This window comes from Notolepis coatsorum (assembly GCF_963971535.1).
Source record: "Notolepis coatsorum genome assembly, chromosome: 1".
Taxonomy (NCBI): domain Eukaryota; kingdom Metazoa; phylum Chordata; class Actinopteri; order Aulopiformes; family Paralepididae; genus Notolepis; species Notolepis coatsorum.
In genome coordinates this window covers 97,178,512-97,202,544 of record NC_140165.1, presented here as the reverse complement: position 1 = coordinate 97,202,544, position 24,033 = coordinate 97,178,512, and the positions used below count along the sequence as shown (strand labels likewise).

At 45.5% G+C, this 24,033-nt stretch overlaps 1 protein-coding gene across 1 annotated transcript in view; it reads right to left on the bottom strand.

Moving 5' to 3' along the window:
- The window catches only part of LOC311244262 (pyruvate carboxylase, mitochondrial-like), a gene marked incomplete at both ends in the record, with an annotated part of 270,486 nt that overhangs the window by 188,756 nt on the left and 57,697 nt on the right, over window positions 1-24,033 (bottom strand). Inside the window, 6 exon segments of the mRNA XM_084333671.1 lie at window positions 2,056-2,123; window positions 4,072-4,189; window positions 10,040-10,185; window positions 10,521-10,686; window positions 22,389-22,448; window positions 22,450-22,480. Coding sequence (XP_084189797.1) covers window positions 2,056-2,123; window positions 4,072-4,189; window positions 10,040-10,185; window positions 10,521-10,686; window positions 22,389-22,448; window positions 22,450-22,480 — 589 coding nt within the window.

The following is a 24,033-nucleotide window of genomic DNA, read 5'->3' as shown; positions in this document are numbered from 1 at the left end:
GCTCACGAGGGGATTTTCAAAATAAGAGTATCGCAATATGAATCGATCTTTTTACGTTGCATCGATCCTATTTGATAATTGATAATAGATCGATATATCGATCTGGATCGATGTATCGTCCCACCCCTGGGAGTATAGAGAGGATTGATGGAGAAGCGCGCGCGTGCGTGTGTGTGTGCGTGCGTGCATGCGTGTGTGTGTGTGTAGGGGGAGGGTAAATTGCAGGGAGATATTGGTCCAAAATGAATTTACTCTCTCTCCCCCTCTGTGTGTGTGAGAGAGTTTTTATAGTTTAATCTTATAGGTTCAGTCTAGTGTTTTTGATTTAACGCCGTGATCACCTTTTCCTCGCCCCTCTTTTGTCATTGTCAGCTCTTTGTTGTATGTTTTTACAGTGAGAGTTAAATAAATTGTTTTTTTTTGTGATACGAAAGCCCCCGTTCCGCTTTAATGGAAACCCTGTGTGGGGATTTAACTGAAAGTTTATTTGGATCCCCATTAGCCACAGCAGTGGCTATTCTTCCAGTTACAGACTTTATACACTCAGAAACATTCACATACAGACACATTAAAACAACAATACATACTCCTAATCAATACATAATACAATACAATAATACATACTCCTAATCAGTTCATAATACAATACAGCATAATATACAATTTCGCTTTTTCATACATTATCTATGTTTATATCAACCAATTATTCAATCTTCTAATAATATATCCATATCAGACACATACATTTTCATATATCCCTATCTCCTTATCAGACATATACAATTTCATTTACGTACACACCTTTTTTAATATCTATTAGGGAATGTCAATTTCTTTGGTTGAACAATTGTGCATCGCTGCCACATTAGTTCTGTACTCACAGCAAAGTGCTATACGTGCCGCTTTGTTTTGTAACATTTGCAATTCTTTCAGTTTATTCGTCATTACATTAGACCATACTACAGGACAATAGTCAAGATTTGACTAAATTAGAGCTTGAATTACCTGTTTGATAGAATTGTGTGGTAATAAATGAGCACATCTTTTAACAACAGAAATACCTCTTCCCATTTTCACTACTAGATTGTTTATATGTTGTGACCATGACAATTTACTGTCTAATGTTACTCCTAGGAGTTTAGTCTCCTGGACTTGATCAATTACCACATCACTTATTAAAAGTTTCAAGACTGGGTTCGTACTGAGAGTATGGTTTGAACCGAAAATGATGCTACTTGTCTTTGATATGTTAGAACTAGTTTATTATTCTTTATCCATTCAACCACTGATTGCAACTCTGCCTTTAGGACCGTATTTAATTAATTGGCTGTAGAGGCTGATGTGTAAATTGTTGAATCATCCGCATACATTGAAATATAGGCCTTATTTACTGTAGGACAAGAGGCATGTCCTTTGTAAATATGGTATAGAGCAAAGGCCCAAGGCAACTTCCTTGGGGTACTCCACACCTTACAGTTTATTTTAACCTTACCATTAAAAAAAACGTTTGTTTGTTTCCGGTTTGCTAAATACATTTGAATGCAAGATATGCAAAACAAAAAAAACTATATATGTAAAACATGAAGGAAATAAAATAAAAATGTAAAGACCCGTGAATGTGAAGAGGATATAGATTCTGATTGGTCAACCAGTGGTTCTTCAGTATATGTGAAGAGGATATAGATTCTGATTGGTCAACCAGTGGTTCTTCAGTGTATGTGAAGAGGATATAGATTCTGATTGGTCCACCAGTGGTTCTTCAGTGTATGTGATCTAACAGCAGGGATGATCCTCTCTCTCAAACAGCCCCATGTGGCTTTCAGACATAGTATGTTATCAAAGGTCTGCGCCTGGTCACATATTTAAGTGTTGAAAATGGCGTCTATTCTGGCCATGTGTTTATGAACCTAACCCCTACCATAACCACTAACTTTACTCAACATATAGCCATTACGAGTGAGAACTGTGAGGTTAACAAGATTTGGCTTCACTACTGTTGTTAACCATCTCTGTATAATCCTTTTTTTATTTTTTAAATGTTTTTAAACATCTCACCTTCTGGTGTCTGCGTTGAATGGAACAGTCTCTCTCGTAGAGGTGGATGACATTGCCATACTTATCACCTAGAGAGAGATAGAGAGCGAGAGAGCGAGAGAGAGGTCATTCAGAATATTCACAGTCCCCAGCATCTCGGCACACACACACATACATGCCATATACACACAGACACACACTCAACCTTGTACAGGTGTGTGCACACAAGTGCAAAAAGTACAAATGCACACCTACACACACACGCAAATCCATAAACGTACACAAAAACATCAATGCAAAATGCAAAGACACAAACATACACACACACACAAACACAGACACCCAAAATGCAACTACACAGACAAAGACACACTGGTTCTATAAGGTCAGAGGTGAGACTGCTCCATAATATCGAGCAGCGCTGCAGCTCCGTCCTCAGTAATGATCTGGAGTAATGACTGTACAATACTCTGCTAGACACATACATAAAAATGTGAATTGCAATTGATTTCCCTGGGCTCCACTGTAAGTGGTCTACACAGTCTCTATCTGCCCCCCCTCTCTGGATCTGCGCTGACATGGCTGACATCATACCTCAATGACCGCTCCTACCAAGTGTCATGGAGAGGGACTCTGTCGGCCACCCGCCCCCTCCGGACGGGTGTCCCCCAGGGCTCGGTCCTAGGACCCCTTCTCTTCTCCCTCTACACTAAATCACTGGGTAACATTATCACATCTCATGGCTTCTCATATCATTGTTATGCCGATGATACTCAACTCTTCCTCTCCTTCCCTCCCTCAGATATCCACGTCTCTGAGCGGATCTCGGCCTGTCTGTCCGACATCTCCGCCTGGATGACGACCAACCACCTCAAACTGAACCTAAGCAAAACAGAATTGCTCCACCTGCCGGCCAAATCCTCCCCCCTGACCGACCTCTCCATCACAGTCGAGAATGCAGCTGTGACCGCGTCGCCGACCGCCAAAAACCTTGGTGTTGTCCTCGACGACCAGTTGAACTTCTCTGCTCACATCGCAGCGACAACCAGAACCTGCAGATTCCTCCTGAGCAACGTCAGAAGGATACGCCCCTTCCTGACAAAAGAAGCCACCCAACTCCTCGTCCAATCAACAGTCATCTCCCGCCTCGACTACTGCAACGCACTGCTAGCTGGCCTCCCGGCCACTGCCACCAAGCCTCTTCAACTCATTCAAAATGCAGCGGCCCGCCTGATCTCAAACCTACCGAAGTCAGCCCATGTCACCCCACTTCTTAGGGACCTGCACTGGCTCCCCATTGCTGCACGTATCCGCTTCAAGGCCCTCGACCTAGCATACCGTGCGGCAAAGGGAACCGCTCCCGCCTACCTCCGGTCAATGGTCTCTAACTACACACCCTCAAGACCCCTACGCTCTGCGTCTTCTGGCCGCCTCAGATCTACTCCTATCCAAGCTCCCGGAGGGTCATCAAAGAGAAGCCGCCTATTCTCAGTCCTTGCCCCACAATGGTGGAATGAACTACCCATCCCAGTTAGGACAGCCGAATCCCGTCCAATCTTTCGCCGTCGACTAAAGACTCACTTCTTCAACCATTATCTGAAATGATAAAAAAAAAAAAAAAAAAAAAATCTAACCCCGACTAACCTTAATGTCATGCACTTGTCCTAATAAACTAACCTACACTGTAACACGCAACACTTTGATGAACATTGTTACTCAGCTGATAGAGTTATACCCTTCTTGCTGTCTTGTCGCACAGAACTTGTAAGTCGCTTTGGATAAAAGCGTCAGCTAAATGACTAAATGTAAATGTAAATGTATGTCTCTCCCCCTGTTTCTCCATCTCTCTTTCCCTCTCCCCCCATTTCCCTCCCTCTCTCTACCTCCCTCTCACCCTATTTCCCTCTCTCTATACCTCTACTTCCCTCTCCCCCTGTTTCTCCCTCCCTCTCTCTCTACCAATAACCTAATTTTCTCTCTTTTGATCCCACTCACTCACTCACTCTCACTCACTCACTCACTCTCACACACTCTCACCCAGGATCTGCACTTCGATGTGTCGTGGTTTCTCGATGAACTTCTCGATGAACAGAGATCCGTTCCCGAAGGCGGTCAGTGCCTCTGAGTAGGCTCTCTGGTAGTTCTCTTCCAGCTCCTGGGTTGAGAGAAGAAAGAGATATAACTAGAAGAAAAGACACAGAGCTACGTTTCTCCTCCCAAGGCTGTTGGGAAACCCTATTTACTTTATCATGTAAGAACCAGAGGTGCATAGAGGTGGTGCTATGTTCCCTGGGGTGAATAGAGGTGGTGCTATGTTCCCTGAGGTGCATAGAGGTGGTGCTATGTTCCCTGGGGTGAATAGAGGTGGTGCTATGTTCCCTGAGGTGCATAGATGTGGTGCTATGTTCCCTGAGGTGCATAGAGGTGGTGCTATGTTCCCTGAGGTGAATAGAGGTGCTGCTATGTTCCCTGAGGTGAATAGAGGTGGTGCTATGTTCCCTGAGGTGCATAGATGTGGTGCTATGTTCCCTGAGGTGCATAGAGGTGGTGCTATGTTCCCTGAGGTGAATAGAGGTGCTGCTATGTTCCCTGAGGTGAATAGAGGTGCTGCTATGTTCCCTGAGGTGAATAGAGGTGCTACTGGTTCCCTGTGTCATAGGAAGGAAAGAGCATTATGTATTGGGTGTCGTTGATGTTGCTGAGATTTCCTGGCTTCCTGAATGTGCAGAGACCGGGAGGGAGAAAGAAACAATGAAGTAAGGAGGGGTACATGCCTGCAACATGTAAACAACAACATTCATTTTGGACCCACAATTGTTCTAGTTTTTTTTATTTATAAATTTTATAAATGGTAAATTCATGAATACTTTTATACTTAATACTTTTATTCTGCACCTTTTTAAAAGCTCTGTGGGTGTTTTATTTATATATATAAAAAAATCATTATAATAATAATTTACTCTACATAAATATATTATCTATAGCACCTTTAAGTATCAGAACCTGAATCTGCCCTATTTCACTAGGACGTTGCTATGGAAATAGAACGTCTCATGGAAGTGGGGGGTAAGCAAGCCCGAGTGAAATGGGGATTTTGATTATTCATAGCTATTGCAATGGCTGCTTGTTAAATTAAAATACGTAAAAGGCGTATAAACTGATTTGACTGATCACTGGAAACGGAAATTAAGAAAATCAAAACTGCTCTTGTTGCTTTCAATGGGAGCGTCTCTCATAGTAGTATTAGGTATTGAAAGTATTACTGCTGATACCAATTATATTGTCTGCCATTCAAGCACAGGTCTTTTAAACTGATCTGGATTTTGAATCTGTATTGTCAGACCTCCACATACCAAAAGGGGGGACGAACAACCTCTTAGCAAAAGGACAAAGACATTTTAATCCACCGTCTCTCCTCGGGAACTACCGAAATGTCAAGAACCAATTAATTAAGTCGGAGCACACCTCACCCGAGCTCCACGTTCCAAAGGTTCGTGAAACTCTTAAGCTGCGACAGCCCATATCAGGGCAGATTTTTTGACTTTTTGCAATCGGCACTTTGGTGACCCCTAGTGGCTCGGGTGTGCATATTTTGTAATACAATATATATATCGAATTGAAGGCTTATTTGTTGCCTGTCGATAGCGACAAAATCCGACAAAACCCGTTCAGCGGTTCTCGAGTTACATGCCGGTATTTGAGGCTTGTGCAAAGTACACGGTATTGCGCAAAATACCACTCCCGACTCAGGCTGCAGTAGTTCCGTCAATCTAGATCCGATCTCGAAAATGATTGTGGATCGTTGTAGCCAATGAGTGTGGCTTCCAATGATACCCCATGTGGGGATGTGTGAATCAGGGATCTAGGTGAAGAACTAAATTCTTTAACAGGAAGCCAAATGAATTGAAGTCTATGAGAAAACTGAGTTTTTCTTTGTACACAGTTTACCAAAATCACTCCTAATCACTCATTTCTGAATGGATCTTTATGAAAATGGATATGTACTACATAAGGCGTCAGGCTATGGCTCCGTCTGGATTTGTAAGCCATACCACCTTCTGGGGAAATACTACCTCTCGACTACTAACTACTACAGAAAAACGTGAGTAACACGTTTTTTTACAACTCAAGTTCAGACCTATGTAACTATTACTTTAGCACTAAATGCTGTGTGCCCTTAATTGAGATCGGTGATATGGTCTGGGATTGTCTTATGTACTGAGCTAAAGGTTCGAGGGATAGAGCAAATAGTCCGGGACTAAGAGGACAACCCTGTCTGGATGAGCGTGATACAGGGAAGAGTGGCGAGCAGAGTTTACCTGTTAAAATTATGGCCGATGGACCTGTATATAGCACTTTGATCATATGGATGAAACATTCACCTAACCCCATCCTTCTAAGTACTGCCCATGAATAAGACCACTCCAATCTGTCAAAGGCCTTCATCGCGTCTAAGGATATGACAGCCATAGGGGTCACGTCATCCTTGCTGACATCGATCACATGCAGTAACCGTCTAATATTATCCGTGATCAGGCGGCCTCTTATGAAGCCTGTCTGATCAGGGTGAACTAGAGATGTCATATGCTTTTGAAGTCGGATGGCTAGCACCTTAGTGTACAGCTTGAGATCGGTTCCGAAGAGGCTTAAGGGTCTATAGCTGCCGCATTCGGTGGGGTCCTTATCTTTCTTAAGTAGGACAGATATGAGTGCCATATTGACATCCCTGGAAAAGTTTCCCTCTTTTATTGAGTGTAAAATCATATCAAGTAATAGGGGTCCAAGTACATCCCAGAATGAGAGGTATAGTTCGGGCGGAATACCGTCCCAGCCAGGGGCTTTACCACTTTGCAAGTCAGCAATCGCCTCCCTAAGTTCCTCTAGTGTAATAGGTGCATCCAACCGTTTAGCGTCATCCTCTGAGAGTTGTGGTAAGTTAATTTGATCAAGAAATTCCTCCAGCTTATTATGATCGAAGATCACTTCTGATTCGTACAGGTTGGAATAAAATGAACGAAAAGTCTCGTTGATTTTTTTGGGGTCGGTGGTAACCTTCCCCTGTTGGTCCTTGATGGCAGGGATATCCGCAAATTGTTCACTGGCCCGTATCTTCATAGCTAGTAGGTGACTAGGTTTAGAGCCTTGAAAGTAATAATGTTGTCTTGTTCTGTGCATTTGAAATTCAGATTGTTGTCTTAAGATGGAGTTAATCTCCTTTTTCAACATTTTAATTTGAAACTCCATTCGACGAGAGTAGTTGCGCTGCAAAGAGGAGAACAACGTGGAGTGAAGCCCTTCCAGTTCTACCAATTTGGAGAGACTTTCCTTACGGAGGTTAGAGGCAAAGAGAGTAGTGTTACTCCTGATAAAACCCTTAACAGAGTTCCATACAATTCTGGGGTCTTGTACCAGCATTAAACTGCATGAATTCAACAAGTTTTTCTTTAAATTGCAGATTGAATTCCTTGTTCTTCAGCAGTGTCGAGTTAAAGCGCCATCTAGGGGCCCGGGATGTCATTCTACTGAGTGAACCCTTTAGAAATAAATATTTGTGGTCTGACAATGCAGTGGGCCCCAATTCAACGTCAAAGCTATCAAATAGTATAGGGGACGCAAAAACATAATCTATTCTAGAAAAGGTTTAGCACTAAAAGTAAATTTTCAATCTGGAATCAGAAACTTCAGAATGTCATCTTTCCAAAGAGACCAGGCTCATGCATGTGCTATAAGTATAAAGTATGTTGTTTTGGTTTGCAAAAAAAGTATGCAGTCCTCAAGTTCAAGTAAAAAAAAAAATGCCACTTTTCTGCCCGCTTGTTAAGAGGCACGATATTAAATAGTTACCAAAAGGGTTCTAAACTGTGGGGTGGGGAGCGGAGCTGGGAGACCGGGGACCACTGAATAACCAAAATGTCAAGAACTCATTAATATACCACAGCCCTCTCGGTTAATTCCAAAGATGTTAAAGGAACACGCCAACATTATGGGAAATGTACGTCTTCTCCAGAGTCGGACGAGAAGATGGATACCAGTTTCCTCTCTGTGCGTTCAGTAGAGCTATCCGGCTACAAGCTAGTCTAGCTTAACACAAATGAATGGAAGCGGATACGGACCACTAGCCTAGCTTAAAACTCCAGGAGAGGTGTTATGGGCCAACAGCTAGGCTAGCTGGTCCGCTCAAACCAGCCACATCGCAGCACGGAGCTCCACTGCAATCTTTCACCATCTTCCGTAATTGTTCATCCCGGTATTCAGTGATAGTTTCAGCATCTGGACTATTTTCTCTGTGAGCCACGACCGCCTCTACATAAGTGGTAAATGGACTGCATTTACACAGCACTTTTATCCAAATCGCTTTACAACGTATGCCTCAAATTCACTCACACACCAATGGCAGAGGCGACCATGCAAGGTGCTCGTTAGGAGCAGTTAGGGGGTTAAGTGTCTTGCTCAAGGACACTTTGGCTCTCTCTCGCTCTCTCTGAAGTAGAGGGGGGGGGGGGGGGGGGCGTTTCCGTGGAGGCACTGGAGAGTGAGCCGGGAGACTTTATACTCAATCCTGAGTGAGACAGGGAGCCAGTGAAGGGACTTGAGGATGGGTGTGATGTGGTGGTATTTCCGCTCATCAGGATCCTAGCAGCACTATTCTGAATGTATTGTAATGTCTGTCTCCCCCTCAGCCTTCCTACTGTCTCAATAAAGAAAAAACACTGGACTACACAGAAAGAAAAGCCATTACATCACTGACTCATACTCTATTGATGTGCTTGGGGATGGGGGGGGGGGACAGACCGCAGGGCAGGTAATTAAAAGTAAGAGATGGACTGCTATGAACTATGAAGGTGTGCGCAAAACACGTGAAAATGTTCAAAGTGAAGTATGACTTTAATTTAATTTAATTAATTCCTGGGTAGAGAGTGGCAGTAACACTACCAAAGTAAGGAGTTTCTTCAGACTCCATCAATTCTACATTACATTTTATTATACAGTATTATATTACATGCCCTGTAATAATGATGTATAATGTAATCAGGGCTGTCCTGATACATTTTTTGGGCTTCAAATCTTCAATAGCCTTGTAATCATTAGCAGATAATCGAGGCTTCATAATTCCCAAGTTTCAATGTGGTGTGTAAATGTGAACTATGGGCTGGGTTTTCTGAAAGTTCTACTAACTAAATGTCTGAGAACTGATTTTCAAAATTAATGTTGAATAATTGTTTCTATAAGCTATTTTCTGTATGCTGAAAAAAAACGAAGCATTCAAGTCTCTATTTTGGCATCGATTATCGTGGCAGTGATTCAATGCTTTGAGCAATTCAAGACACACACACACACACACACACACACACACACACACACACACACACACACACACACACACACACACACACACACACACACACACACACACACACACACACACACACACACACACACACACACACACACACACACACACACACACACACACACACACACACACACACACACACACACACACACACACACACACACACACACACACACACTACTTAACTCACAGTGGTAAGCTTCAATCCATCTAACACTGACCAACCTCCACCCAAAAGACTGCTTTGAACAAGAATTATACAGACAAACAAAGTGACCCCCCCCCCCCCCCAGACAATTTGAGGGGGAACAAAGAAACAGATAATGCAATTGTGCTTATGATTCATGATACTAGAGTGAATGAGGATGTTTAGTGATTAGTATTCCTTATTGTTATTTTTTAACACTTTGCAGGGACCTGTACAGAAACAAAGAGCTTTTCTTAAGTCTGTAGGGTATGATTTGTAGGCCGGGTCATCTCTGCAGCACCGCAATACTTCATTTTATATATTATTAATTATAATATTTCACCTGCAACAAATATCGCACCGCCTGTGGTTTTCAATAGTTTATTGAACTTTTTGGTGGGAAAACCATATTTATACAACATGTTAATTCAATGAAGAACGTTGTGAAGGGGTTAAACAAGTACCTCGTACTCCTTGACCACCCGCATGCCGCGGCCCCCGCCTCCGTACGCCGCCTTGAAGATGATGGGGAAGCCGTACGTATCGGCAAAGACCTGGGCCTCGGACAGGCAGGTGATGGGAGCATCTGTACCGGGTACCACTGGTATACCTGGAGGGGGGGGGGGGGGGGGGGGAAGAGGAGGAGGGAGAGAAAGGGAGGGAGGGAGGGAGAGGGGGAAAGGGAGGGAGAAAGGGAGGGGGAGAGAGAGGGGGAAAGAGAGAGAGAGGGAGAAAGGGAGGGAGGGAGAGGGAGAAAGGGAGGGAGAGAGGGAAAGAGAGAGAGAGGGAAAGGGAGGGAGAGAGAGATAGAGAGAAAGAGAGCGAGGGAGTGGGAGAAAGGGGTGAGAGAGAGAGGGGGGGGGAATAGAGAGATATAGGTAGTCAGGTTGATAGATCGCCAGAGGGACAGACAGACAATGTGTGCTCCTTCCTCAGCCTCCACACCTGCGGCGATGGCGATGCTGCGAGCCTCCACTTTGTCCCCCATCTTGCGCACCGTTTCCGGATTGGGGCCAATAAACCTCACCCCCGCGTCGACACAGGCCTGGGCGAAGTCCGACCGCTCGGAGAGAAAGCCATAGCCTGGATGGATGGCATCCACGTCGTTATCCTGGACAGAGAGAGAGAGACAGAGAGACAGAGTTTTCAATTTCAAAAGATAAAACACAAATGAAATGTAGCCCCTGCAACTCTGCAGAGAGACAAAGGGAGAGAGAGAGAGAGAGAGAGAGAGAGACAAAGGGGGGGGGAGAGAGAGAGATAGAGAGACAGAGACAAAGAGACAGAGAGAGACAGACAGAGACAGAGACAGAGAGAGCGTGAGAGAGAGACAGAGAGAGAGACACACAGAGGGAGACACAGAGAGAGAGACACAGAGAGACAGAGAGACAGACAGAGAGACAGAGAGAGAGACACACAGAGGGAGACACAGAGAGACACAGAGAGACAGACAGACAGACAGAGACAGAGACAGACAGAGAGAGATTTTTTCAATGCAAACAAGACCAAAACCCAAAACAACAGCCTCAGGCTCTAACAACACAGAGAAAGTAAAAAGAAAGGAGGGGGCCTGGGGACAGAGTTTTACCACTTTAATACTTGAAAGACTTCAATTTTCCAGACTGCTTTTTGACACTTTGACAATATTCATTTATCATTTATGCCAATAAACTAGAGAGAAATGAAACTTGCAGAGAGAGAGAGAGAGAGAGAGAGAAGGATGGTGAGAGATATAAGTTTGTGAAATTCAATCAAATCAAACATGCAATCAAGGTGAAAAGTAAACACATTACATAATGTTAAAAATTTATCCATTCAGGCGGTCAGGTGGCGTAGCAGAGATTGCGTTCGTCACCCACGCCGGAGACGCTGGATTCGCCTGTTCGAATCCAGCTCCCGGCGTTGTCACCAGCTTGGCTGGCCGTTCACACTAATACAATTGGCAGTATTAGAGGGTGGGAAAGCTGGAGGGGTGGGTCCGGGTCGTTGTAAACAGCGACTCCTACAGTTCAGTCGGGGCGCCTGCTCAGCGCGGATAGGATCTAAGGGGGGTAGTGTGATCCTTCCACACGTTACACCCTCTCAGTGAGAGTCCGCGCTGCCAGGTGAAAAGAAGCGGTTGATTGGCTAGACGTGTGTCGGAGGAAGCACGTGATAGCCTCCACTCTCCCAGACCAACTGTGGGGGGTAGGTGCGCAGCGACCAGGAAGGGGATTGGGAATTGGAGAAAATCGGAGGAAAAAGGAGGGGGAAAAAGATCAATAAAAAAATAAATAAAAATGTATCCATTCGAATCACTTCTACACCAACTTGCAGTGTCAGGACCTCTTCAGTCGATACGAACTGTGAGGGTGTTGGTGCAGAGGACCCCAAGTGCATCTGGTCAGGCTTCAAATGATGCACTTGTGCGGTTCAGATCAATCTGCGCCCTTTGAGGGGAAAACTAGCAGCTACGGGCAAAGTATTGTTCTAACCCTTTCACTGCCGCACTGCCAAACAGTTCATCCTTTCACTGCGACAATACACAGAAGGTTAACCCTTTCACTGCCACACGACAGCAGGTCAAGTGCCAGTCCCATTTTCAAAGGACGACTTCCCAGGTGGTTCCGTGTGACTGACCATCTGTCAGGTGCGGGTTACAAGCTGTTGCCCTGGCAACTGGATCCCTCTGGAGAGGTCTGTAGTCCCTGTGCACTGTAGCTGTGATGAGCAATGACCGGAGTGTTGAATGTCCCGTGACTAAGACGGGGAGGACGCGACCCTCTTTGCGCCGCCCCTGTGCCTCAAATAGATCCGCCATCAGCTCTATCTTTAATCTTTCAAAATGTTCAGTTGCTATCGCTATCAGCTCTATCTTTAATCTTTCAAAATGTTCAGTTGCTATTGCATGCACTCATCTGTGTTTCACCACACACATGAGTGCATGCTTACCAACTGTCCGTCTGCAACACTACTATCACCGACATCTAAGAAGGGAGATCCCCCCTTGAATGGCCCTTCTAAGGTTTCTCTCCTCCACACTGCCTGTGGAGCTTTTTTCCCTATTGTTAGGTTTTAGTGAGTTTTTCCTTACCTTCGCGTGGGGTATGTCTGGGAGTGCTTGCATTCTTTCATTTATTTGCATTCATCTAAAAATGTTTGGACCTTATGGTGTTCTTGTTCTGTTCTTGACTTATTGTTATGTTTTCTTCTTGACTTGTTTAAAGAAGACCTGTACGGCCCATGGGGACATTAACGTGTGTTGTCGGGCCTTATAAATAAATTTGATTTGATTTTGATTTGATTGGCTCTGTCCCTGTGCACTGTAGCTGTGATTGGCTCTGTCCCTGTGCACTGTAGCTGTGATTGGCTCTGTCCCTGTGCACTGTAGCTGTGATTGGCTCTGTCCCTGTGCACTGTAGCTGTGATTGGCTCTGTCCCTGTGCACTGTAGCTGTGATTGGCTCTGTCCCTGTGCACTGTAGCTGTGATTGGCTCTGTCCCTGTACACTGTAGCTGTGATTGGCTCTGTCCCTGTGCACTGTAGCTGTGATTGGCTCTGTCCCTGTGCACTGTAGCTGTGATTGGCTCTGTCCCTGTACACACTGTAGCTGTGATAATGATTATCAACCATTTTCCAAATAGGAATGTTGGCTGTAGCTTTGCCTAGCGGCTTGTTCAGTAACCTCTTTTGCCTCCATGTTGGCAGAGGGCTTATGGAACTTTAAACTGTGAAATGACACCTCGCCCCTTTGCGTTGATTTCTGACACAAGTCTTGCTATTGTATTTTAGTGATGGGGGATTTCTCTAGTACCAATATCATGTTTTAGCCTGGTATCGACCCGATATTGAATGCCAGTGTTGGTATCAAGTTATACTTTATCATAAATCCCCGTGTGGGGAAATGAGTCCTCTGCATTTGACCCGTCCTAAGCACTTAGGAGCAGTGGACAGACGGAGACAGACGGAGACGGGCCCCAGGGGACCAACTCCCGTCGTGATGCCAGTACCGCGGTCAAGGACAGTGGCAGCAGTATGTGCCTAAGTGACATCACTAAGTCAAGGACGATGTCCCCTATCCGTCGCAATTTTTCTGTTTTACGGAGAAACTGGAGATCTCCGATGACGATCTGTATTCAGCATGCCAGTAGAGCTAAATAAAATGTAATAAAATAGAATAGACAAAGGATCTGTATTATTCAGCATGCCAGTAGCGCTAAATAAAATAAAATAGAATAGACAAAGGATCTGTATTCAGCATGTCAGTAGCGCCCTGTCAAACACAGGCCCTCTGTAGACCTGGTTAATAACGGCTTATAATTACATCTGGGAGTGAGGGAGAGCTAAACCACCTTTCCAACAAGCGCGCACACACACACACACACAGTATACTGTACATACACACACATACATGTGTAATTGCTGGAGGGCCAAAGAGAGTTGTGATTGGTCTCACCTGCAGACATGGACCACCATACACACAAAAGCTAAATAGCTTAAGGTAATTAAAAAAGACACACACACACGTGCAAATGCTGGAGGGCCAATGGGAGTAGTGATTAATCTCGTACGTGCATCTCTCTCTCCTCTCTCTCTCTCTCTCTCTCTCTCGGTCTCACCTGCAGACATGGACCACCATACACACAAAAGCTAAATAGCTTAAGGTAATTAAAAAAGACACACACACACGTGCAAATGCTGGAGGGCCAATGGGAGTAGTGATTAATCTCGTACGTGCAGTCTCTCTCTCTCTCTCTCTCTCTCTCTCTCTCTCTCTCTCTCTCTCTCTCTCTCTCTCTCTCTCTCTCTCTCTCTCTCTCTCTCTCTCTCTCTCTCTCTCTCTCTCTCTCTCTCTCTCTCTCTCTCTCTCTCTCTCTCTCTCTCTCTCTCTCCTGGGAGTGGAGGACAATGATGAAAGGTTTGACTGGCTGCTCAATTTAGCCACAATGAAATCACCTAGTTAATAGAGACCGGAACACAAGGGGGACTGGGAATGAGCCAGCACGCACACGCACACACACACACGCACACACACACACACACACACACACACACACAGGACAGCACACACACAGGAGAGCACACACGCACAGGACAGCAAATACACGTGCACACTAGGGATGTGCATCTCCTCACTGAGGCCGATGCGATGTGCATCTCGATACAGTGCCAACGATACGATACATTAACGATACATTTGAAGCACCGGGCGATGCGATGCGATATGATTCACCCCCTGTTGAGATACGATACGATTCGATACGATTTGATTCAACATAATGCGATTCGGGGCGATACGATGCGATTCAACACGATGCAAAATAATAATAATAATAATAATAATAAATAATACGATTTTATGGTATGACAGAGGATTTGGTTGTATTCCTTATGCAGCTTATATTATTATTAAAAATAAAATAATCTACTGTAAGACAATTTATATAATTAAAAACTCTTGGGTGCCTAAGAAGACTTTTGCATAAACTGTATTTTGACAGTTTGAGAGAGAGAGAGAGAGAGAGAGAGAGAGAGAGAGAGAGAGAGAGAGAGAGAGAGAGAGAGCCCCTCCCCGTCTGAGCGGCCGTCGACAGTTGATGATGTCACACACTAGACTAGGTCACTAGGATGCGACCGTAGCATTATGTCAACAACACGGAGGCAGCCGGCTAGCCTGGATGGATTGCATGAAGCGATATAATTAAGAAATGAATAACCAATAAATGTGAAGTTATCTTTGAACCCCTGTTGTCAAGCGTCTTCAATATACCCCCCCCCCCCCCTCCTCACTAATGTTACCGTGTTGCAGAGTCACTTTAGTTAGACACTAGTTTAGCGTTAGCTGAACGGCTAACTGGCGTTAGCCAGAGGCTACTAGCGTTAGCATGTTGAGCAATTCTATTCATGTCTCCTCGACTTCCACTGTTTGTTGATAACTGTGACGCGGCTCTCGCCTTATGTAGTAGCAAAGCAATAGTATCTGCTGTGTGTGTGTGTGCAGTCACAGTGCACTGCTGATAAGTGGATGAGAGGAAATTATATCAATGCATCGGTTTTTGACCGATGCAAAGACGCTACAACAAGATGCATCGCGAGTTCAGCCTGACATTTTGGCCGACGCGGACTTATTCCACCGGTGCACTTGCATCGTGAACGTGTATGCCGGCGCACCGATGCAAATCGATGAATCGTCACATCACTAGTGCACACTAGGGCTGGGCGAACGTATGTGAAGTGGGGGGGGGGGGGGGTGGAGGGTAGAGACAGTGATGGAGGGTAGAGACAGTGATGGAGGGTAGAGACAGTGGTGGAGGGTAGGGACAGTGATGGAGGGTAGGGACAGTGGTGGAGGGTAGAGACAGTGGTGGAGGGTAGGGACAGTGATGGAAGGTAGGGACAGTGGTGGAGGGTAGGGACAGTGATGGAGGGTAGAGACAGTGGTGGAGGGTAGAGACAGTGGTGGAGGGTAGGGACAGTGATGGAGGGTAGGGACAGTGATGGAGGGTAGAGACAGTGATGGAAGGTAGGGACAGTGGTGGAGGGTAGAGACAGTGGTGGAAGGTAGGGACAGTGGTGGAGGGTAGAGACAGTGGTGGAGGGTAGAGACAGTGATGGAGGGTAGGGACAGTGGTGGAGGGTAGGGACAGTGGTGGAGGGTAGGGACAGTGATGGAGGGTAGGGACAGTGGTGGAGGGTAGGGACAGTGATGGAGGGTAGGGACAGTGATGGAGGGTAGGGACAGTGGTGGAGGGTAGAGACAGTGATGGAGGGTAGGGACAGTGATGGAAGGTAGGGACAGTGATGGAGGGTAGGGACAGTGATGGAGGGTAGGGACAGTGATGGAGGGTAGGGACAGTGATGGAGGGTAGGGACAGTGATGGAGGGTAGGGACAGTGATGGAAGGTAGGGACAGTGGTGGAGGGTAGAGACAGTGATGGAGGGTAGAGACAGTGATGGAAGGTAGGGACAGTGATGGAGGGTAGAGACAGTGATGGAGGGTAGGGACAGTGATGGAGGGTAGGGACAGTGATGGAGGGTAGGGACAGTGATGGAGGGTAGAGACAGTGATGGAAGGCAGGGACAGTGATGGAGGGTAGAGACAGTGGTGGAGGGTAGGGACAGTGGTGGAGGGTAGAGACAGTGGTGGAGGGTAGAGACAGTGATGGAGGGTAGGGACAGTGGTGGAGGGTAGAGACAGTGATGGAGGGTAGGGACAGTGATGGAGGGTAGAGACAGTGATGGAGGGTAGAGACAGTGATGGAGGGTAGAGACAGTGATGGAGGGTAGGGACAGTGATGGAGGGTAGGGACAGTGATGGAAGGTAGGGACAGTGATGGAGGGTAGGGACAGTGATGGAAGGTAGGGACAGTGATGGAGGGTAGGGACAGTGATGGAGGGTAGAGACAGTGGTGGAGGGTAGGGACAGTGGTGGAGGGTAGGGACAGTGGTGGAGGGTAGGGACAGTGATGGAAGGTAGGGACAGTGGTGGAGGGTAGGGACAGTGATGGAGGGTAGAGACAGTGATGGAGGGTAGAGACAGTGGTGGAGGGTAGAGACAGTGATGGAGGGTAGGGACAGTGATGGAAGGTAGGGACAGTGATGGAGGGTAGGGACAGTGGTGGAAGGTAGGGACAGTGATGGAGGGTAGGGACAGTGATGGAGGGTAGAGACAGTGGTGGAAGGTAGGGACAGTGATGGAGGGTAGGGACAGTGATGGAGGGTAGAGACAGTGGTGGAGGGTAGAGACAGTGATGGAAGGTAGGGACAGTGATGGAAGGTAGGGACAGTGATGGAGGGTAGAGACAGTGGTGGAGGGTAGGGACAGTGATGGAGGGTAGAGACAGTGGTGGAGGGTAGGGACAGTGATGGAGGGTAGAGACAGTGGTGGAGGGTAGGGACAGTGGTGGAGGGTAGGGACAGTGATGGAGGGTAGAGACAGTGATGGAGGGTAGAGACAGTGGTGGAGGGTAGGGACAGTGATGGAGGGTAGAGACAGTGGTGGAGGGTAGGGACAGTGATGGAGGGTAGAGACAGTGGTGGAGGGTAGGGACAGTGGTGGAGGGTAGAGACAGTGGTGGAGGGTAGAGACAGTGATGGAGGGTAGGGACAGTGATGGAAGGTAGGGACAGTGATGGAGGGTAGGGACAGTGATGGAGGGTAGAGACAGTGGTGGAAGGTAGGGACAGTGATGGAGGGTAGGGACAGTGATGGAGGGTAGAGACAGTGGTGGAGGGTAGAGACAGTGATGGAAGGTAGGGACAGTGATGGAAGGTAGGGACAGTGATGGAGGGTAGAGACAGTGGTGGAGGGTAGGGACAGTGATGGAGGGTAGAGACAGTGGTGGAGGGTAGGGACAGTGATGGAGGGTAGAGACAGTGGTGGAGGGTAGGGACAGTGGTGGAGGGTAGGGACAGTGATGGAGGGTAGAGACAGTGATGGAGGGTAGAGACAGTGGTGGAGGGTAGGGACAGTGATGGAGGGTAGAGACAGTGGTGGAGGGTAGGGACAGTGATGGAGGGTAGAGACAGTGGTGGAGGGTAGGGACAGTGGTGGAGGGTAGGGACAGTGATGGAAGGTAGGGACAGTGATGGAGGGTAGGGACAGTGATGGAGGGTAGAGACAGTGGTGGAGGGTAGGGACAGTGATGGAGGGTAGAGACAGTGGTGGAGGGTAGGGACAGTGATGGAGGGTAGGGACAGTGATGGAAGGTAGGGACAGTGATGGAGGGTAGGGACAGTGATGGAAGGTAGGGACAGTGATGGAGGGCGTCCATTGAGCTACAACATCAAGGGACTTCAAGGCGTTTTTTAACAGTGCAAGTGGAAACAAACCTATAGACAAGAACTGGTGATGTTGCAACATCAGTTTGTTATACGGTTCCACAGTTCAGAGTGGGGCCATTAAGCCAAGCACCTCCAGTCCTTAATCAGCCAGATGCTTATAACGACAGGACAACTGTTTCAATTGCAAATCGATCTAGGTTGAGAGGGAGATACATAAACAACTTGCGAGGTGTTTGTTAACTTTGTGGTTAAAATGGGATTTACATTATGGTGGAGAGTGTACCTGTTGTCTACATCTAGTAACAGACCTGTTGTGTACATCTTGTAACAGACCTGTTGTCTACATCTAGTAACAGACATGTATCACAGCAGCCATTTTGATGTGTTATCACAGGATAAACACAGGTGTAATCAGACATTAATTATGATTCAATCAATAAAATAAACATATTCAAGCCATGCATTTATCTTAACTGACTAGGGGGTGTAACGATGCATCGATGTATCGAAATGCATCGATCCTAATGTGACGATTCAACTGCATCGATTTGAAAATGTTAGAATTGATTATAATCGAAATAGAAAAATTCATGTTTTTTTGTTGTTGTGTGTAGTTTTTATTGACCTATAGTCCATTCATGCTGAGTGAATCAGCTCCCCCAGCCACATTTGTGTATTCAAATTATTTTGGGGAATTAACTGATAGAAAATGTATCGAATCGAATCGTGGTCAAATGAAGAGATTTCATGATGCACTGAATCGTTGCCTGAAGAATCGTAATCGAATTTAATCGTTTAGGTTGCACCGTTACACCCCTATAACTAACTAATACTAGCTTCATTTTCACTGGCCAACCCCCCTTCATTCTGTTCACATAGTAACTTCACAGTGAATTAGGCCTTTTGGTCAAGACTTTGGTGAAACTAGAACAATAGATGATCTGCGTGTCAAATCAACGTGTCCTTCATATCAGAGAGCTCCTATCACACACACACACAGAGAGAGAGAGCGAGACCGAGAGAGAGAGAGAGAGACCTCGCTAGATAGATTGAGCCATCCTGGACCTGTGCGGGCCATCTGCTCTTGGATAGGAGGCAGGCTATAATTATGGGATGTCCCGTTGTTAAGGGAGCCGTTACTCGTGGTCTGGTCCCACCGAGACAGACACACGTGTGCGCACACACACACACACACACACACACACGGGCAGGTGCACAGAGGCAGACACACGTACACACACACAGACTGAGAGAACAAGGGCACAGGTTTGGAGGAACACAAGCATTCAAAGAGAAAGCAAGGTCACAAACATGAACACACACAGGGAGAGAGAGAGGGAGAGAGGGAGAGAGAGAGGGAGAGTGGGGGATAGAGAGAGAGATGGAGAGGGAGAGCGAGAGCGCGCAAGAGAGAGAGAGAGGCAACAGGGCTTCCAGGCCGGCAGGTCGTGAGGAATTAGTGGGGACGGTGAAGGACCCCCAGCTTGGCCGGCTGAACAGATGCCCGCGCAGAAAATGACATATGGGCTGATAGATTGATCAGAAATGTATGCTAATCACTACTGGCAACAGAGATGGAGAGAGGGAGAGATGGAGGGATGGAGGGAGGGAGGGACGGCTGTTCCATCTCCCCGTCTCCCGAAGTCCGTAACCTGGGCGTCACCCTCGACTCCACACTTTCATTCCACTCGCACATCAAATCCGTTACCAAGGCTGCCTTCTATCACCTCAAAAACATCTCCCGTCTCCGACCATCACTCTCAGACTCTGTGGCTGAGACCCTGATCCACTCATTCATCACCTCCCAGTTGGACTACTGCAACGGAGTCCTGTTCGGGGTACCCAGTAAAGCCCTGGGCCCTCATGCATCAACGTGTTCTACGCACAGATCTGTGCTTACCCTGTGCGTACGATCATTTCTAAGCAAAGAGTGGGATTCATCAACTTCAACTTGAACTTGACTTCGTGCTTACATCTACGCACAGGTCAGACCTGGCGTACCTAGCTCCCAGTGGTAGAATATATTATTACAACAAGGAAATGAGCTTCTGTGCATAATAACACCGGCATGTTCTGTACGAACCGTAGTTCATTATAGTTCATTGTAGAATAGCAACAGTAGTGTAATTATGGTCAAAACCCTATAAATAGCATTTGGAATAATAGATCTTTCTCTCAGAATGAATGCAGCATGGTTTATATAGCGTTATCGGAATATACGGGGTGTAGGCTACTGACTGACTGCGCTCCGCGTAGCTTGATTGGTTGATTGATTGAAAAGTTTATTAACAGATTGCAGAATGGGTACAGTACAGTACAGCTCAGTACATACAATTGTTAATTGGGGATGCAGACCAACTTTCGTCTTGTTTACATCAGGGTCCCCCATTTTCAATTCAACATAAATCATAAAGCTCAACTCGTTATTATTCTGCGCAGACCGCAGAAACACGGGAACGTTTTGATTATATTTAAAAGGCTTTACGTTTAAACGAAACAAGTGGAACTTCGAAGCTGTAAGCAGAATACAAGTCATATGAATATAGTGTTCTTCCCCCTTTTTACTGTATAAGAAAGAATAGAAAACGCATTGCAATGACACTATAGTGGACAGACTATGTATATGATGGGATTCAAGTTCATGTATTGAAAGGGCAGGCTATCATACATGCAGTGAGATTCATTGTTCTTGTATATGCTCTCGTATTATATTGTTTATATAGGCTACCCAATACTGACATCAAAATAGATTGTAGTATGCCTCTAGAAATCATATGCAGCAGGTAGAAAATTGACGGGAGATCCATCGCGATTTGGAATAAAATTGAGGAGAACTTTAATCCCTGGGGGTATTAAATCAAACAACACGGGAAAAGGCAGTCCATATTCCAGCACGGTCTTTATTAGCCAACAACAAAATAGATGCATCTAAAAATCATATAGCCAATCGAACACAACTAATAAAGGCATTCATATTCCAGCACGGTTATAATGACACACAACCAACGCCAACCAGTGGTCAACGAACGGTCGTTATTAGTATTTTGAGCTGTCCAGGCAGAATTGCAGCAATGGTCTTAGGGAGCCGTTGATATCTGACATCACCGTTTACGAGTCCGCCTTTTATTTATCCCAACAATACGCGATAGTGTCTTCTTGGTTCGACAGCAGTGAATTCTCTGTGGAGTTTCTCAGGGTTCCGCTCGGGTCCGTCCATTATTTCACATCCCATGGGGGGTGTGTTTCCTCATTTTCATGACCATATATGATAGGATAGGATAATCATGCAACGAGCATTGACGGTATAGAAACAAAGTGGTATTCATCAACACGGAGGACCATAGAGCCTGCGTACGCACGTGTGTGATGAATGCCGACTTCCCTGTGCGTACGCTAGTTCTACATTCCGTGCTTACGTGTGGAAGTAGGTCAAGTTCTACGTCCACATTGATGCATGAGGGGCCCTGGACAGGCTTCCAGTATGTACAGAAACTCAGCTGCCAGGGCTATCACTCACACCAAGCCCTGGCAGCACATCACCCCCCACCCTCATCCCACCTCCACTGGCTCCCAGTCAAGTTCCACATCTCCTTCAAACTCCTGCTCCTCACCTACAAGTCGCCTCCATGCCCTCGCCCCCCAATACATGTCAGATCTCCTCCACCAGCACACTGCATCCCGGAACCTACGATCTTCTGATCTGGGTCTCCTCTCCATCCCTCGCACCAGGTTGCGGACTTTCGTGACAGAGCCTTCGGTTGTGGTGTCCCCTACCCTCTGGATATAGCTCTGGGTTGTTTCAGAATTATTGGTGGATGATGGAGAGGAGGAGGGGGGGCGGGTGGATGAGGAAATGATGTAGGGCAGAATACAGTGTGGGGAGGGAGGAGAGAGAGAGAGAGAGAGAGAGAGAGAGAGAGACGAGAGAGAGAGAGAGAGAGAGAGAGAAGAGAGAGAGAGAGAGAGAGAGAAGAGAGAGAGAGAGAGAGAGAGAGAGAGAGAGAGATATGAACAATCTGAACCTGAAGCGAGGCAGGAAGGATGGTCTCACCTTGGCTACTTTGATGATGTCAGGAATATCCAGGTAGGCAGCAACAGGTGGCAGGCCTTTTTCCAATCAGGTAGGCTTCATCAGCCTTCTGCCTGTATAGACAAGTTACATACTTTAATATAACACACTGAGTCAGCCTTCTGCCTGTATAGACAAGTTACATACTTTAATATAACACACTGAGTCAGCCTTCTGCCTGTATAGACAAGTTACATACTTTAATATAATACACTGAGTCAGCCTTCTGCCTGTATAGACAAGTTACATACTTTAATATAATACAGAGTCAGCCTTCTACCTGTGTAGACAAGTTACATACTTTAATATAATACAGAGTCAGCCTTCTGCCTGTATAGACAAGTTACATACTTTAATATAAATACACTGAGTCAGCCTTCTGCCTGTATAGACAAGTTACATACTTTAATATAATACACTGAGTCAGCCTTCTGCCTGTATAGACAAGTTACATACTTTAATATAATACACTGAGTCAGCCTTCTGCCTGTATAGACAAGTTACATACTTTAATATAATACAGAGTCAGCCTTCTGCCTGTATAGACAAGTTACATACTTTAATATAATACAGAGTCAGCCTTCTGCCTGTATAGACAAGTTACATACTTTAATATAATACACTGAGTCAGCCTTCTGCCTGTATAGACAAGTTACATACTTTAATATAATACAGAGTCAGCCTTCTGCCTGTATAGACAAGTTACATACTTTAATATAATACACTGAGTCAGCCTTCTGCCTGTATAGACAAGTTACATACTTTAATATAATACACTGAGTCAGCCTTCTGCCTGTATAGACAAGTTACATACTTTAATATAACACACTGAGTCAGCCTTCTGCCTGTATAGACAAGTTACATACTTTAATATAACACACTGAGTCAGCCTTCTGCCTGTATAGACAAGTTACATACTTTAATATAATACACTGAGTCAGCCCTTCTGCCTGTATAGACAAGTTACATACTTTAATATAATACAGAGTCAGCCTTCTGCCTGTATAGACCAAGTTACATACTTTAATATAATACACTGAGTCAGCCTTCTGCCTGTATAGACAAGTTACATACTTTAATATAATACAGAGTCAGCCTTCTGCCTGTTATAGACAAGTTACATACTTTAATATAATACACTGAGTCAGCCTTCTGCCTGTATAGACAAGTTACATACTTTAATATAATACACTGAGTCAGCCTTCTGCCTGTATAGACAAGTTTACATACTTTAATATAAACACACTGAGTCAGCCTTCTGCCTGTATAGACAAGTTACATACTTTAATATAACACACTGAGTCAGCCTTCTGCCTGTATAGACAAGTTACATACTTTAATATAATACACTGAGTCAGCCTTCTGCCTGTATAGACAAGTTACATACTTTAATATAACACACTGAGTCAGCCTTCTGCCTGTATAGACAAGTTACATACTTTAATATAATACACAGAGTCAGCCTTCTGCCTGTATAGACAAGTTACATACTTTAATATAGATACACTGAGTCAGCCTTCTGCCTGTATAGACAAGTTACATAGTTTAATAGAATACACTGAGTCAGCCTTCTGCCTGTATAGACAAGTTACATGACTTTAATAGAATACACTGAGTCAGCCTCTCT